Source organism: Otolemur garnettii, unplaced genomic scaffold, assembly GCF_000181295.1.
Source record: "Otolemur garnettii isolate 467f Iridium unplaced genomic scaffold, OtoGar3 scaffold00047, whole genome shotgun sequence".
NCBI classification, from domain to species: Eukaryota; Metazoa; Chordata; class Mammalia; order Primates; family Galagidae; genus Otolemur; species Otolemur garnettii.
In genome coordinates, this window is record NW_003852442.1 from 10,596,565 (window position 1) to 10,614,689 (window position 18,125).

Below are 18,125 nucleotides of genomic sequence, written 5' to 3' on the forward strand. Positions count from 1 at the left end.
GAGGTCACAGTGGCAACAGCTCACTAGCCAGAGAACTTCTGAGAGATGAAAGCACCATATCAGAGGATAGCTGGTCCAGTATTCCAATAGAAATAGCTTACCTGTCATGACTAGTTAAAGTCATTAAAAGAAACATGCCATTCCTGCCCGACCTCCTGGATTTTATCCCAGGGGAATGATTTTAAAGCTGTTGTGTGACAGAATTCTATCTAAACAGGCAACTGCATTCTGACCCACTGTCCTGAAGGGAAAGCATTCTACTCACAGGGAGCCACACAGCCTTCTTCTCCTGGAGGTGGGAGGCTGGATTCCTGAAACGGCAAAAGAGATGCTTTAGCAAACCTGTTTCCCCCTGAGATTCCTGCCTGAGCTTCCAGAGAAAACGTTTTCTGCTGGCTATTCCTAATGTCTTTCAGGGGGCAAGATGTTCCATTGGAATTCACTTTCTGAAACGTTTCATAGTTTTTTTCAGCATGAACCTTCCAAGTAGTGACAAAATTTATAAACTTCTTCTACATGTTAGTCAACTGATTTCAAAGATAAAGCGGATAACTTGACTAGACCACAAAGTCTCCTTGGAGGCATTTTCACTTCTGCATTCCCTGACAGTGTCCCATAGAGTTAAGCCTTCAAAGATAGATAGTAATCACTCGTCACTCTGAACTGCCTTCATAATGTAACAGATCACTAATGTGGAACCTTAAAAATAAAATTCTTTCAGTAATTTTAATCTGGTGTGTGTGTTTAAGATACAGGTTCTTGGTGGCACCAAGTGGCTTAGTGGTTAGGGCACCAGCCACATACATCAAGGCTGGAGGGTTCGAACCCAGCCCCGGGCCAGCTAAAGCAACAATGACTACTGCAACAACAACAACAAAAATAGCCAGGTGTTGTGGTGGGCATCTGTAGTCCCAGCTACTTAGGAGGCTGAGGCAAGAGAATCACTTAAGCCCAAGAGTTGGAAGTTGCTGTGAGCTGTGATGTCACAACACTCTACCAAGAGCAGCATAGGGAGACTGCCTCAAAAAAAAAAAAAAAGAAAAAGAAAAAGATTCAGGTTTTTGCTGTCACTCAGGCTGTAGTACAGCTGAGTACAGTCATAGCTGACTGTAAACTGGAACTTCTGAGTTCAAGTGATCCTCCCACCTCAGCCTTCTAAGGAGCTGGGACTACTATAGGCATGTATGACAACACCCAGCTAATTAAAAACAATTTTTTTTGGTAGGGGCCAGGTGCAGTGGTTTATGCCTATAATCCTAGCACTTTGGGCTGCTTGAGACCAGGATACAAGACTAGCCTGACCAAGAGCAAGACCCCCCCTATACGATAAACAGAAAAATTAGATGGGGTGGCACGTGCCTGTAATCCCAGTTGCTTGAGAGACTGAGGCAGGAGGATTGCTCTTTTTTTTTTTATTTTAGAGATGAGGTCTTGCTGCACTCAGGCTGGTTTAGTGTTTAATAGTCTCACATGTATCAGTTCATGTCCGATGCAACCAGAATACATATACATTCTTGTTACACAGTCCATCCTCATCGTCCTCTTGCTTTTGTAAAGCTAATTATTCTGGAACCTACCCCAAATGAAGGATTAAAACTAAACCCATACAGAAATGGGAAATTATACTTTTACTTAAAAATAATAAAGCTTGGTGGAAAATAATCAACCAGAAATCTACATTGCTAGGTTAAAGTGAAAAGTTTGGGGTGCCAAGGGAAGTGCTACCGCTCCGCCTCCCTCAGCCTGAGCCCATGGTGAGAAGCCCAGTTTTCACTGAGTAGTAGGGGAATTTAACAGCAGGGAAAATCAACTCCCTCTTCACCCACCCCCAAGAAAAAGTACCCCCCTTGTACTCCCTGGAACTTGTCTATTACATCTTTGCCCACATCCTGGTCTTGTGGTTGATAAAATAGAGACTTTGGCCCATCTGACCCCAAATTTCTGCCTAAGCCCAGGTACGATACCACACCTGAGCGGCAGCTCCTCCCAGTGACTGGGGCCATCGATGACTAATAACACTCCCATGCGCCTGTGCCATTTTATAGCGTTCAAAATGCTTCAGCAAACCTTATCTTCACTACCACTTGTCAGCTAGGCAGGCCAAGATGTATTATTCACATTTTATAGACGGGGAGACAAGGTCCAAGGTTAGGTGGTTTGCCTGTTAATATTTCACTGAAGGCTCGCTGCATGCCAAATTCATACATAGCTGTGCCTAAGAGCACATTATTTGCATCATCTCATTCAACACCATGGATCAAAATCCACCAGCTGATGACAGATTTGTTACATGATTTCCATGTAACAAAGGAGGTAAACAGCCTTACCCAAGCCAAGTAACTTGCCTAAAGTCACAAACTTTAAGTAGCTGAGGCAAAATGCAGACCCACTGAATCACACACGGTAACACCTTCTGAGTGACTAAGGTGCTCTCCCGGCCTTTTGCGTACCAAGGAATTGTTGATGATGCATGAAGCAGAGGACATCCTCGGAGACTTCCATCTCTGCCACTCAGGACTAGGGAGGTGTCTCATGGAACTGAGGAGGCACGGTGCCCAGCACATTGAAGACACTCTGTAAAGTTTTTAAAGTGTTCATTCTCCTTTACAATGAGGGGAAAACCTGCAAAATGACTTGCTCTCTTGGCCTTTAGTTGAAATGAGAGGTAGCTAATCTTGCTGGGAAGTCCAGACTTTATGGGAGAAACACAGCAAAGGGTGCGGGAGGCTCAGCTGCATCCTGAGTATGTCACGAGCCACACTCACCACCACTACATCTGGAGGTTCTTCTAACATCACAGCCACCCCACTATGACTAATGTGATGGCCTGCGTATCTACGGACCTTTTTGGTGTCATAAGTTGTGATTTACTTAGAAGAGCTGTAGATGGTTTACGACTCAATTTCCTCTAGTTAAGCTAATAACTTGCATGTAAATAAGGACCATTGTTTTCGTGTATATGGGATTTCTTTAGACAAGCAAACCACATCACAGTATGTTTCTTAAAGTAAAAATTTTTAATTGCTACTTCAGCTGAAAAGATGATTACATTTATTCTTGCCTCAACTCATAGCTCTGTGGAATGTCATGCGATATAGGGTCACGTGTGAGTTCTTGCTTATCTTCCCTTAAAAGCAGAAAAATCCTGAAGGTGCTTTTGGCTAAGAACCCAATTCTACATACAAGATAGGGGAGAAAATATAGCTTCCTGCTAAAGTATTTATAAAATAACAGGCATTCCATTTTAAAACAAAGCCATGAAAAAGATAATTCCATTTTATTTTATTTATTATTATTATTTTTTACAAACAATAGATTTGCTGCAACATGCTCTGGCTCATATTATTGAATTAAAAAATTTAACACATTTCAAAAATATCAAAAATACACTATAATGAGTCTTAGGACTACAATACGACAATGATTGCACGAAACCATAAGATATGAGCCCACTGTCTGGATGACATCCATTGGCAACAGTGAGAGAAGACCCTACAGCGTCTGGGAGGGGCGTGAAAGTCAGAATACAAGGAGCGAGTGTGATCGGTCACCAATGAGGGTGACAGAGCAGGGTTTGCTGTAGCTGCTTTTCTCCATCTAGGAAGTGCTTCCCCAACTATGGGGCGGAAGTCACTCACTGCAGAGAAAGATTAACTCGCCTCCGTGACTGGGAAGTCTGAAGGGCTCCACCCGAGGGAAGTGAAAAGTGACACAAGACAGTTCCGTAGTGATGCTGCAGACATCACCGAATGGCTTGGAGACTAATTATGTAATAACTGGTACATGTATCGATTAATAGCCAAGTGCTCCCTTATGGAGGTCTCTTCATTAATTATTATTGAATAGATAAAGAAGGTGAGCCTGTGGCTTCCAAGTACCTGCTTCTGCAAACATGGAAAGAGCATCTTTTGATATTCAGTACATCGGCCACACCTAGGCTCCGGGCAAACAGCACTCACTACACGCAACTGTACTAGCACCCAGTGAACACCGCGCTGCTCCTGAGGGCTCCTCTGCACCCCAGTAAATGAACCCACCCATCTATCACACACACACATGGACAACAGTATCATCAGCCCTCACGTGTACCAGGAATGGCAATTCACAAGGACCAGCCTCTGCAGTAGCACTGTAGCTTTATGTCATACTAGCATTCGAATTTTTCAAATGTATTTCTAATCCATTTGGATAATAAAAAGAATAGCATGGCTGTCAAGACACACTGTTTCCTTTCTTCCATGGGACTCCTGAACTGCTTGCTCCCATACTCAGGAGCATTCTTCCTTCAGAATTCTCTGAAACTTGTCTATTACAGGGGAGGTGCACACAGAGACCTAAGAATCCTTGCAGAGGCCAGAATCTCTGTCTCTGCCCAGCTGGGAACACGCCCTCTGGGTTAAGGAACGGGAAGCGGATTACATTCACCTGGAGACAGATGACTGGATTTCACCAGCTGACAGCCTACTCACATAACAGTGTCTGTAAATTACCTTGTAGGTGAGAAGAGTTTTGTATTATATTTTTGGTAATGGGCTATGGCCATTTTATCCTGTTTGAATGCAGAGAAACTATTAAGGACATGAATTAAAGGAGATTGCAAAAAACAAAGATCAGTTTTGGTGTAGCCTAGATTAAAGGTTTTCAGTTTATAACCTAATGGTCTCTAAAAATAACTCTACCATGGGTGGCGCCTGTGGCTCAAAGGAGTAGGGCACTGACCCCAGATGCCGGAGGTGGTGGGTTCCAACCCAGCCCGAGCCAAAAGTCGCAAAAAAATTAAAAAAAAAAATAGGTCTTAAAAATAACTCTACCACGTAAAAGAACATTTAGAATTTCAGAGTTCTGCTCACTAAAAAGTAAATAGATTTACTTTTGGTATGGTCATTTCAGAACTGGGTTTTGGTGTGGTTCTAGTAGTAGGGTGACTAACAAACAGAAGACAAGAAAGGGGTTCACATATAAAGAACAATTTTTATAAGACTATACTATTAAAGTGGTATATTCCCAAAATAACTTTCATTTTTAGACAATATCATTACTACTCTATAACCCAAAGGTTCTGCTGTCTGAGTAGAAAGATGTTTTCCATCACCCATGACTATCATCTTGGATTTTTCCTTCATTTTCTCATTTTAAAAAATTTTCCATATAAAAATAAGGTGCAACACACCATTGTTCCCATTTTTCTAACAGCACCTACACTTCGTATGAGTCACTATGGTCCCTACTTCAAATCAAAGACCTGAGTTCTAAACTTTGTCAAATAGCTGACCAGTAGTTTGACACAGGGAAGTTAAGTGTTCCTGACAATGCTTGAGTCCAGACTCTCGAGGGGCTGATCATTAGATAACCATCAGAGTAGCACAGAATCCCCAAGAGTGCACCCCTCCCCAAACACGCACATAGGCACAGGGCCCCCAGAGGATGAAGACACCGGCCATCTGTGGACAGGTCATCTGGTTTTTGACTATTGCTTTGAACAAAAACTTCCCAAAAACACAAAGAAAAAAATATATATATATTCATCAACCTTCTTTTTAACATTTTGTTTCTAATGAAACACATTCAAAATGGTTCCACCCTATCTTTTTTAATTGTGAAAGTATTCTAGAACTTCAAAGTACATTTCCCATTACATGAAGTCAAGCAATGCCAAAATTTTGTAGTAATAAATGGGAATTAATTATCCTAAGTAAATATTGTAATGGAAAAAGTGACAGAAATATGGAAGGAACTGCATTTTGCTAGGGTTACAAGGAATGTGCAAAAAAATACAGTTTTTTTCTGTAAGCTTAAGAATTTCTCAACTGAGTATCTTTCTTATGTTAGTATCAAAACCACATAAGGTGAAATGAGCAGTTTTCAGAAGCGTATACTGTTTAACATTCAAGAGGTGAGTTCTCAGCTCACTTCCAACATTCTCGAAAGCTATCCCTCTGCTCTAACCTGTGAGCTCAATCTGTCTGTTCTCTTGTGGCCTCAGTCTGTTTCACAGTCATCTGCCATAACTCAAGGTCACCGACACGAGCAGCGTCAGGCAGTTGGGAGGCTGACACTCATCAGGGACATAGGCCAACCCCCAAATGCCTCCCTTGCAATCTGCTGGGAAACTCCTAGCAGGTTTCACATTTGTCAAGGGGTAATTTTCTTTGATTTGGGGGAGATGTGGTCTTAGTCCTCACTTCTCCATCTTCTTCCCCAAAAGAAGATCCTGCTACCCCAAGTTTCTCAGGAGCTTTTCACAGTCTGACATCTAACAGTTAAAATATTTCCCAAGGCCCTTCCAAGTACCCTCAGAGAAGTACCCGATTAGCTCTCTGCCTATGGACAAAGGGTGCCGGGTTTCTTCTAAGAAGAGTGGCTCGAGTGCAGATTCAAAAATAAAAAGTTCACAGTCAATGAAAAGTGCTCTCATTACATTACATACATAAATTAATTGTTTGATTGGTTCTACATTTCCAATGGACATCATTTTGATAGGCTGTATTCTCGTAGAGAAGAAGGAAAAGCCATGTGACTAGTCACATCATACCCCATGAGTTAGTCTGAGATAAGGTGATTTCTCTGTCACAGAGATCCATCAGCAGCAATTAGTGTAGGGAATCAACCTTCAGTTACTTCCTCCACAGAATAGTCCCTTTCCTGCCCAGGCAGGCAAATTCTCAAAGTGATCCTAGGAGAGAAAGGGTTAATGGCAGGTGGTAGGACTGCTTTCTTCCCAGTTAACTCTGGGAATTCCCTCACAGGTTAAATGTGAAACTTAACACTGATGGTGGCTACTAGCTTATCCAGAGCCAGACCCTGATCACTCTCGCGCTTCTGGCTCCGAGTTCTACCCCACGCATCTGTGGTTTAGAAATGCAGAGACAAAATGCCCCTGGCAGGGTCCCACGCCAACTCCACACAGCCTCCTCTCCCACCGTGCCCACTGTGGGGGCGGGGTCACAGCGCTGTGTCAAACTCCTCTGGGGGCTCGGTCCGATCCTCTTCCCTGGGCTCAGGCTCAAGCCTGCTTTCCTGGTGCTGTTTCATTTGCTCCTTTACTTCTTCTTCCAGGTCCCGGGGTACAACAAACTGATCCTCTGGTTCCAGCTGAGTAGGGGCAGCAAAGTAGCCAGTTTTCCTCTTGGGTGCTTCTGTGGCCACTTCGATGAGGTTCAGGCTATCTTCCAGAGGCACAATAGAGCCATTGGAGAGTTTCTTTCCATAGAGACAGGAGGTGGAAGGAGACTTCTGTAACTCCATCCTGTCCTTACTCATCGGCAGGAGGATACCACTATTCACACTGTTCTGTCTTCGGATCCCAAAGCCCAGCCCTCTGGCATGTTCCTCGGGACACGGGACAGGAGGATTCCCTGCGAGAGCAGTGGTGTTCTCCGGGTCTCTCCCTCTGCAGCAGTGGATGTCTACCTCCACTTCTACCCTGCTGCCATTGCTTATGACCCCTTCAACGGGCTGGTCATCATCACTGTCCAAGCCATTGTCAGACTGATTACTGGAGAAGGTGGCACAAGAAGGCTGGCGCTGAAAAACCCCAGAGCTGGGTGCTGGATGGAGGCTGCAGCGCCTTTCTGGCCGTGGGAGCAAGGTGGCATCCAGGCCCACGGCGTTATGCTCATCAGAAGCGGTGGACCCCACCTCGCTGCTCACCTCCGAGGTGGACATCTCACTGCTGAACTCAGAGGCGATCCCACTGCTAGAGGAGGGAGTGGTTGGCTTTGGCATGTCCTTGACTGTGGTGGTAGAGGCATATCCCACAGGCCCAGGCAGGGTGAGCCCATTCATTTCACATGTGCAGCCTTCCTCGCCAATATTCAGATAGACCACCATGGCCCCTACGTTGTCCTGACAACCATAACTCTGTGCTAATGTGCACAGCTTCTTGGCAGCTGCTAACGGGTCTTGTACATGACGCACTGCATTGACAGCTTCTGTGTAGGACAAGTGTTCCCATAGTGCTTTGTTTCCTAGAATCAGCAACTCATCTTGAATGGTAAGTGGAGTGGAAGAAATGTGAGGCTTGGGGAGGACCCAGGGGTAGAGGTATGTACAGCCCAGCAGCCGGGTACAACAGGTCACACCATTCACTTTGTTGTCCTAGAGATGGGCAGAATACAAACTTTGAAAAACAAAGAACAGTGATATACAACTTTGTATCTATCTAGATCACAGTGCTTATGGATCTTCAATAAATTAGAATTGACACATGATGATTCTTTCTATGGAATTACAATTTTAAGAGTACTTTAAAACAAATGTAGACAAGTCTAAAAAGATAAAATATCACACAGTTATTATATCAAATAGTTCAAAAACCTGAAGATAATTCAATTCAAATTAAGTAACGAAAAGGTACTACCATCTCAAAAGATATCTGCTCTAACATGAAGGACAGGCCTTAGCAAGTCCTTAAATAGAGAAGGACACGTTAGAAAAATGCTATCAATCCTCCATCACTAATACTCTCAGAGAGGCCATTACTCAGATGGGTCACTAAAAATGACGTCTCTGAAAGGCAGGACTGCTAGCACTGACTGCTCAGGAGGTTTTCGTCTGGTACTGTTACTGAAACCATCTGAACTGAACTTTTATCAGGACTGGATACAATTTACAAGGCATGACAGGAAGAAAGTGGACCTTTGTCACCTATGCGCACAGCAGCCTTCACTAGATTGCGGGGGTGGAAGGGACTGGCAGAGAGGGAGACGCACCTCAGTGATGATGGCTTTTTGTTCTTTTACCCTTTGTGCCTCCTCTGGGTCCTGCTCCAGGCTGAAGATTTTAGAGAGTGGCAGTGGCTTCCCACTTCGGCACAGGACTGCTTGGCATGTGCCAACGTTGGCCACAGTCAAGCTAAAACTACTTGTGGGGTCGGCAGTGTCGGGGCGGATGTAGCACAGGAGGGCAGAGGAGCCCAGCTTCTGGCCAGCCATTCCCAGTTTCCTGTTTGGAAAGGAAAGAAAGTGAAGATGTGGTAGCTAGTTTCAGAAGGAAGTGGTGGTGCTTCATGTCTGTCCTGTCCTTGTTTTTCTACCACATGACCATGAACCAGCCTCACCCTTGAGCTCCCGATGGCAGGCACTTGTTATGGGTGATAGTGAGAGAGAGCTTTGCCTTCCACTCTCCGCCAGGACAAGACACTTTGCAAAAGGAGGGGAGAAGGACTGGGAGACAGTGAAGGCGCCTCTTTCTCTACTGCTTCTGTGTCTGACCACAGACTTCCTCATTCAGAGGTTCTCACACTTCTGCACATCAGAACCACCCGGAAGGCTTCTTAAGCGTGGGGACTGCTGGAGCTTCCCTCCTTAGTTTCTGACTCAAAGGGTACAAAGGGCTGGCCCAATAATCCACATTTCTAACAAGTTCTGGTGATGCTGAGGCTGCTGGTCCTAGCCCACCACTGTGAGAACTCCTGAAGGAAGGACCAGGGTTTTCCTTGCTTCTCATGTGGTGTCCACGCACCCACATTTAGTGCACAGTGCTGCCAAGGAGGAGACACTGTCAGAAAGTTCTACTTTCCAATTCCAGCTCTGCCACTTCCTGGCTGTAGGCCCTCAGCAAGTTATTTCTCTAAGAAATGTCTCTGATAAAATACCTACCCCTGAGGCTTGTTTGAAATTAAAAAATACAGTATTAAAAGTACTTGGTACAGTGCCCAGCTCTTAAGAGGTACTTCATAAATCAAGTTCCCTTTCAGAAACCCTTTACTTTGCCAAGTCTCTTGCTCAGTTATACTACTGAAAAATAGACTCCATTCCCAACACATTGCTTTCTGTTATAATAACAGGTAAAACCAGTTCAAGCACTAGGCTGTGCCACTTCAACCTGGACTATACAGGTTTAAGACCCCTCAGTTGGGCTCGGCGCCTGTGGCTCAAGCGGCTAAGGCGTCAGCCACATACACCTAAGGTGGCGGGTTCGAATCCCCAGCCTGGGCCCGCCAAACAACAATAATGGCTGCAACCAAAAAATTGCCAGGCATTGTGGCAGGCGCCTGTAGTCCCAGCTGCTTGGGAGGCTGAGACAGGAGACTTGCTTGAGCCCAGGAGTTGGAGGTTGCTATGAGCGTGATGCCATGGCACTCTACCCAGGGGGATAGCTTGAGGCTCCATCTCAAAAAAAAAAGACCCCTCAGTTGTCCACATCCTCTATGAAGCCCGGGTGATGGGCAAGACACTCCCTCTACTGCATTTGAGTTACATAGATGGTCTCCAATGTACAACAATATCACTTACAATTTTTCAACTTCATGATCATGCAAAAATAACACTGTATCCATTCAGTAGAAACTGTACTTCAAATTTTGATCTTTCCCAGGGCTAGTGATAGGCAGTACGGCACCCTGACCACACTGGGCAGCAGTAGTGAGCACAGATCCCAGTCAGCCACGTGACAGTGGGGGAAACAACCAATACTGCACATGTCCTGTGGTGCCAGGTGATTCTGCCCAACTGTAAGCTACTGTGTGTGTTTTCTGAGCCCTAAAGGGGACTAGGCTAAGCAATGATGTTTGGTATAGTAGGTGTATTAAATTCATTTTTTTCACCTTACAGTATTTTCAATTTAACAGAGTTTATCAGCTGGGTCAGCAGCTCATGCCTGTAATCCTAGCACTCTGAGAGGCCAAGGCAGGTGTATTGCCTTGAGTTCAGGAGTTGGAGACCCACCTGAGCAGGAGCGAGACCCTGGTCTCTACTAAAAATAGAAAAATTAACTGGGCACTGTGGCAGGCTCCTGTAATCCCAACTACTCAGAAGGCTGAGGCAAGAGATCGCTTGAGTTCAAGAGACTAAGGTTGCTGTGAGCTGTGACACCATAGCACTCTACCTAGGGCAACAGGGTGAAAAGTTGTCTCCGGAAAAAAAAAAAGGAGAACTTATCAGGACCAAATTCCACTGTAACTTGAGGGGCATCTACAGAGGGTTTTTGACCTTAAGTAGCTTAGACTTTAATTAGAAGATTAGTTGGTTAAACCCCCAATAACAAGTATTCTAAACACACGAATCTGGTGAATGCATGTTAACATTTTTCTATGTCACTGACTCTTTGGACAATCTTCAAAAGCTTCCCACCTTCCTCCCCACGTGTACAGCCACGCATACACACAGAAAACATTCTGCACATAATTCTGCGCTTCTCAGGTCCTCAGCAGCCTTTGGATTCAACAGAGAAAAATGCTGGGGGCTGCCTTTTTTCTTTCTGAGCCTCCAGTGACAACATAATCACTTATTTCTCTGCCCTGCCATTTCAGCCAGTCCATGGCTCCAGAAGGTTGATGAACCGCACAGGCTCTTTAGAGAGCCAAATCCCCACACTCCATGCTGATTCACGGAGAGGAGGACTGTGGAAGTAGTAGTGAGTTCTCTTCTTGACTTTGTAGTCATAATGTGAACCCTGACCTGGTTTGAGAGGTTTATTTTATAAAAGTAAAAGTGACTTAGGGATTATTCAACCCACCTGCTTACCTGTGAGATACCAAGAAGGTGTTAGACATGAAAACAGTGTCATTTGTTGAGTGCTGCACCTCTTCCAACAGCACGTCAGCCATCGTACACTGGAGCAGGCGAGGGAGCTCCTCGTTTCTGTCCCCATCAAACATGCCGTACACAGCTCCCACTCCCTCGGCAAAGTTATCCATGGCGAGGGCAGATACACACAGCCTGCAGGAGAGATGGGACAATCATCAAAGAGGGGAAAAGATTATTCATCAAGGAGCACTCTTTCAAAACATAGCTAGTAACTGAAAGTGGGAAGCCTATAGTGAATCCCAGTCCACACACACAGGGCCCTAGACAGATGACCAAGCAGCACCTGAAAGCACAGGTATCCTGGGGGGGGGGGTGTTCAGCCAGAGTCCTGGGCAGCAGCTTGGCCACGCACCCCAAGGCTGGAAAGATAAAATGTTCTCCCTCAGTAGTAATTAAGGCTGAGTTTTCTTAAGAACCTCAGCTGAAGACCACCAGAGAACACCTGTTGCTGAACAAGCTGAGCTTTTTACTCTTTGCAAGGGAGAATGATCGCTATGGCATAATAGGTAAGAGAGTGCTAGAGAGAACCGAGCACAGGATTTGGGCTTTGCCTGGGTCATTTTGCAGAGGGTGTAAGGAGGTGGAGGATCATACCAGACTAGTGGAGGCATTCTATGGTGGGGGTCTCAATGTTTCTTATCTATATGAAATAAAGATTAGCAGGAGGATAAAGCCCTAAAAGGCAAAGAAAGTAGCATTTGCCCACTTTAGCCATAAAAGGGGATGTTTGACATTTTGTTGACTGCACATTCATCTTCTTTTTGTCTCACTTTATTGTGATCTCAGAGGGATTTTTATCCAACTTTGACATTCTAGGATTTATGCGCAAAAGAACAACATGGCCTAACCGTGGGCATCAGACCAAGTCCCAGATGCTGGGGGCTGCCTTTTTTCTTTCTCAGCCTCCACTGACAGCATACTCACTTATTTCTCTGCCCTGCCATTTCAGCCAGTCCATGGCTCCAGAAGGTTGATGTAACTGTAGAATCTGTGGTTGGCAAAGGTTTCTGATCAATTTTCAGGGTTGTGATATGGCTGTGAGAAGTGGAAGAAGAAGAGAAGATTAAACAATACACTCTTCCATATTTTACAAAAACTATCCCAACAATAATATATCTTTTTATAAAATAATCTGTTGATAGACTAATATGCATTTCCAGAGAGACTGGATGGAAGTAAACATGTTAATAGTACACTGAATTCCTGGCCAAGGAGAAGAGAGAACCAAAAATGTAAGAGGAAGAAGCAGGGGCCAATATTGTTACGCTTAATGCCATATGTTGCAGTAAAGAACTAAGCACAAAAAAGATTCCTAAGTTTCAGCCAACAGGCAAAATGAACTCTTGGTATAATGAATGAACTTACCTTGTCTTCTAGATGTTGTGATGTGATGTACAGCTGTCTTGTGAAAAAGTTACTGAGTATGTGGCTGGGTAGTGGCCATGTAGAAATCTAACATGAATAGACTGAGTATGGGACAGAGTATCTACCCATAACTGAATCAGAGAAGCGAACCTGGGTTTTATCACCTAATTCATTCTATTCACTTAATTAACTGAGGTCTCCATAATCCTAAGGACCTGTACATAGCTGGCAGGCCTAAGAGCAAAAACACACTCAATTTCAAATGTTTTCCTACCTAAATATGTCCAGAGTCTTGTGCTCCAGAACCAGATTTGTATTTCCAGTCAGGTCAAGGTCTTGTAATGTAACAGGCAATGCCTCTGGGATCAGGATTTCTGTCAAGTCATTGCAACTTAGGTCTACAAACTAAGAAGAGAAGCAGAAGTCAAAACTCATCATAGAGAGTTAGTTCAACTCCTACATGTTCAATCTCCTACCATATCCCCACAGTGGCACTTATTTCTTCCCAGGAATCAATTACATATATTGGTCCCAAAGTGAGTTTATGGGAAGGGAGTAATATTCCTTCCTTGGGAGAATGATCTCATTCATACTCCTGCCTTTTCCCCTGTGAGGACACCATCCCAGCACACAGAAGTACCTGGATCTGAGGCAACTGCAGGATCTCTGGGAAAATGCTGATATTGTTGGAGTGTGCAACAAGGGTGTGCAGCCTTTTGCAGCTGGCTATGGTTGTGGGGATGGTTTTAAGCTTATTGCCACTTAGGTTTAGTTCCTCCAATTGCTCCAATTTACTTAGTTTGCTGAAAAAGAAACATCAAAATATGACACTCTACCAACAGTGAACAGCTGCTAAACAAGTGCTACGTTACAGCCACCACAGTACAGACTGACCCAATCCGCTGCAGTGACTGGAGAAGACGAAGCAGCAACAGCCGAGGCAGTGCTCACGACGATGATGTGCCCTCGCCTCTCTCAGTGCGTTTTGATGGCTAACCCATCCCTGGCTTGTCTTACAGTTGTTGGATCTTGTGGGCATGACCATCTAAACTGTTACCTATACTTACAGGGAGTGGCTCAGAAAGGACTGGCCTAGACTTGGGAGCTTAGTCCTGAGGCCTGCTTCCCCACTAACCAGCTGCAAAATACTAAGCATGTCAATGTCAATGGATCTCAATATCCTCAGCTATTAGAAAAATTGTATTAAATCATCACTAAGATTCCTTACAGTTTTAATTTCTACTAAACTATTAAATTTCTATTAATTCCTATTCAGTTGCCTAATCATAATGCTTATCAAGTTCTCATTGTACAGACAGAACTGTGCTCAGGCCTGTGAGGCAAAAGATTCACACTGTCCCACTGACAGAGCAACACTCCCTACATGGGAAGCAAAACAGCTGAGGTCAGCCTAACACCACTAACCAAGGTTATTACAAACTGTTCTTACTTCTTTTTGTTTATTGATTTAAAAAATTATAAAAATAAACTATTGTAATATGGAGAGAAACTTAGGAAAACACAGAAAGTAAATCATCCATATACTAGCCATTTGAAAGAATTACTATAATCACTTTGCTGAATTTCCTACCAATTTTTTCATGGGAATAGTGGTTTTAGATAAATTTTACACCTTACCTTTTTCACATAACATACAATTTTTATTGCTAGAAAGTAATTTTTAATAAGCTTAGTAAATGAAAATAATTTTTCCTTATAATAATACATGCACATGGGGAAAAAAGAAAATTAGAACAAAAAGAAAACAAATCTTTCATTCCACTATCAGAGATAACCTCTCATGACATTTTGGTAGAAAGTATTCTTCTTTAGGGTATGAAACTATATTTTTTGAATTAATATATGGTACTATACTAAATATATTATTTTAGAACTTACTTTTCTTTTACTAATGAAGTTTTTAAAGTGTCTCATGCTTTCCCCTTAATCTATTCCCTACCTGAATTTTCTAACTTATGAATGAAAATGTAGCACCCGTTCAGTGCCAGATTCTGAAAATAGTCCAAAAGAAACAAGATCTGTATTGTGCTTGTCCTATTATAACAGTGCTCAGGAAATGACCTCATAGTGGATTTATTACTCAGTACAGAACATAGTTCTTTAGTATGTTGCTCCTAAATTCCACTTAGTTTTATTATATTCATTCAGATTACTCTAATTTTGTGTGATCTGTTCATTCTTATCTTTAATACTAACTTCTTATTTTCATTTATACACACACATATATATATATATTTTTTTTTTTTTAGATAGAGTCTCACTATGTCATCCTCAGTAGAATGCTGTGGCATCACAGCTCACAGCAACCTCCAACTCTTGGGCTTAAGCGATTCTCTTACCTCAGCCTCCCAAGTAGCCGGGACTACAGGCACCCACCATAAGGCCTGTCTATTTTCTGTTGCAGTTGTCATTGCTGTTTAGCAGGCCTGGGCTGGGTTCAAACCCACCATCCTCGGTGTATGTGGCCAGCACCGTAATCACTGTGCTACGAGTGCTAAGCCCATTTTAATATGTTTTAAGTTTTGTAACAACCAGCTTTCAACCCCCCTTCAACAATAAAAATGTCATCGAATAAGGCAAGATTAGAGTATTATACCTGATATTACCCAATACTTTATAAGCTAACATAACTTGTCAGTGGTCTGTTTTCACTTTGTATGAACATATTTGAGGTCAACTAAACTAATCTGATAAGATTTCAAGAGCTTTACACTTCCTGAAATTAAGAGTCTATATTCGTTTGGCTCAGAGCCTGTAGCTCAGTGAGTAGGGCACCAGCCACATACACTGAAGCTGATGGGTTTAAGCCTGATTCAGCCTGGGCCTCCTGAACAACAATGACAATTGCAAACAAAAAATAGCTGGGCGTTGTGGCGGGCACCTGTAGTCCCAGCTATTTGGGAGGCTGAGGCAAGAGAATTGCTTAAGCCCAAGAGTTGGAAGTTGCTGAGAGCTGTGAAGCCATGGCACCCTACTCAGGGCAACATAGCAAGACTCTGTATCAAAAAAAAAAAAAAAAAAAGAGTCTATGTTCATTTTTAGAGCCATTATTTTAATTCTTTCAAGGAAGCAATCATGTTTATTTTATCCTGTTTGTCTTCTAAAGCTCTATCTCATTTCATAAATGGTCACAAAAATTATAAGGTTATATATAGCATATATGTAATTTCATTCAAATTATGCCAGGCATAGTAGCTCACACTTGCAATACTAGCATTCTGGGAGGCCAAGGTAGGTGGATTGTTTGAACTCACGTTTGAGACCAGCCTGAGCAACAGTGAGACCACGTCTCTACTAAAAACAGAAAAACTGGGCAGTGCCTGCGATTCAGTGAGTAGGGCACTGGCCCCCTATACCGAGGGTGGTGGGTTCAAACCCAGCCCTGGAGAAACTGCAACAAAAAAATAGCCAGGCATGTAGCAGGCACCTGTAGTCCCGAGTCTATTCAAGAGGCTGAGGCAAAAGAATCACCTAAGCCCAAGAGCTAGAGGTTGCTGTGAGCTGTGATGCCACAGCACTCTACCAAGGGTAACAAAGTGAGACTCTGTCTCTAAAAAAATAAAATGAAATAAAATAAAAAAACAGAAAAACTGAGGTGAGAGGATCACTTGAGCCCAAGAGTTGCACATTGCTGTGAGCTATGACACGATAGCACTCTACCCAGGGTGACAGCTTGAGACTCTGTCTCCAAAAAAAAAATTTCCTTCAAATTACATCAAATTATCATTTCTTCATGCTCTTAGTTTTTAAAAGTATGATTTTTAATGACTATTTTCATGGTATGGATCATTTTTCTGATGGTGAGTTTTCTAAATTTTAGCCAGTGTAGTGGTTAGTATCTGTAGCCCCAGCAACTTGGGAGGCTAAGACAAGGAGGATCACTTGAGCCCAGGAGTTCAAGGCTAACCTGGGCAACATAGCAAGACCCTATCTTTTAAAAAAATTCCAAATTTATTTTATCAGTTGTATTTTGAAAGAGATTTACTTCTCCACTGACACTGTCTGAAACTCTGATAGCATTAATTGTCTCTCTTATCTTTTTATAGAGATAGCCTGGCTAACTACACTGTTCATCTTTGCTTTCAGGAAGCTTGACCACACCCTTCAGGATCCGTGCAGTGTTGCTGGCAACCTGTGCGTATGTTCTTTAACATCCTGCCTTTAGTTGACTGCACTGCAATTGCCTATGGACTGTTTGGGTCTGTTTCCCAAATCTGACTGTCGATTCCTTGAGGACACAGACTATAACTCTTACACAGTACTTGGCATACAGTAGGCATTCAATGTATATACTAAGAATAAATCAAAAGACTCAACAGTATTTTGTAAAATAGTGTTTACAAGAGAAAAACTCATCTTCAGAATTCTTCATTTGTTAAGACTGTAGGTTGAGTTTTCTCAGACCATTTTTAAATAATTAGAATTAAAAATTAAACACATTTTAACCATAATTTCTCTGGTTACTGATACTTAACTAAGTATAAATTATTAAGATAAGATTTCCTCATTCAGCTAGTAAAATCACAGTCATAGTCACGTAACTATAATTTAGCCTGGCAAGTGGAGAATTAATGTTGTGTGTCTGAAATGATGAAAGTCTGTGTTTATTTACCTTGCAGGAAAGGTCTGTAGCTGGTTGTTTGCAAGGTGCAAGATTCGCAGGTGAGGGTGTCCTACCAGGACAGGAATGCACTGATCTGTCAGGAGATTGCTGGTCAAGTAAAGCAGCTGCAGCATGCTCAGACTCTCCTCCCCAGCGCAGGCGGATGGTAAAGACTCCAAACTATTTGCAGACGCATTCAAGTATCTGAGACTGACAGAATGCACACGTACCATTATTCCTTTAGGTTTATTTGTTGCTTGCCTTCATATAAACCATCATGGCATCTTAGTACGGTATGCTGCCATTCTAAGTTCCCACATTAAAAAAAGAAAAAAGCCATTTTCTCTAGGTAGTTTTCTCTAATTGATTTTATCCAACCCAAAGCTCCTTTTACTCAACTTACACACACCCAACGGAGAGGAAAGGATACAGGCTTGGTTGTTTAGCCAAGCTTCTATAGTGGCCTGATTCCAACAGGGCCTCGTCTTTTACTATTATTAATTACGGTTAGTGTGTCTACTGAAAGGACATTGTTGAGTACCATATTCACATAAAATAAACTATGAAGGCTCGGTGCCTATAGCTCAACCGGCTAAGGCGCCAGCCAC

The 18,125-nt window shown here is 43.0% G+C and overlaps 2 protein-coding genes across 2 annotated transcripts in view; one reads left to right on the forward strand and one right to left on the reverse strand.

Annotated features, from left to right (window-relative positions):
* Positions 1-2,013, forward strand: part of MARVELD3 (MARVEL domain containing 3) — a 30,981-nt gene extending 28,968 nt beyond the window's left edge. Inside the window, exon 5 of the mRNA XM_023514095.1 lies at positions 1,956-2,013. Coding sequence (XP_023369863.1) covers positions 1,956-2,013 — 58 coding nt within the window. The remainder of the gene's footprint in view (positions 1-1,955) is intronic.
* A 3,769-nt stretch (positions 2,014-5,782) lies between these two features.
* The window catches only part of PHLPP2 (PH domain and leucine rich repeat protein phosphatase 2), a 64,363-nt gene continuing 52,020 nt past the window's right edge, over positions 5,783-18,125 (reverse strand). The window contains exons 13-19 of the mRNA XM_012806120.2: positions 17,527-17,727; positions 13,534-13,696; positions 13,168-13,298; positions 12,453-12,563; positions 11,466-11,660; positions 8,712-8,943; positions 5,783-8,097 (exon numbers count right to left, since the gene is read on the reverse strand). Of these exons, the coding sequence (XP_012661574.2) occupies positions 6,943-8,097; positions 8,712-8,943; positions 11,466-11,660; positions 12,453-12,563; positions 13,168-13,298; positions 13,534-13,696; positions 17,527-17,727 (2,188 nt within the window). The 3' untranslated portion in view covers positions 5,783-6,942. The remainder of the gene's footprint in view (positions 8,098-8,711; positions 8,944-11,465; positions 11,661-12,452; positions 12,564-13,167; positions 13,299-13,533; positions 13,697-17,526; positions 17,728-18,125) is intronic.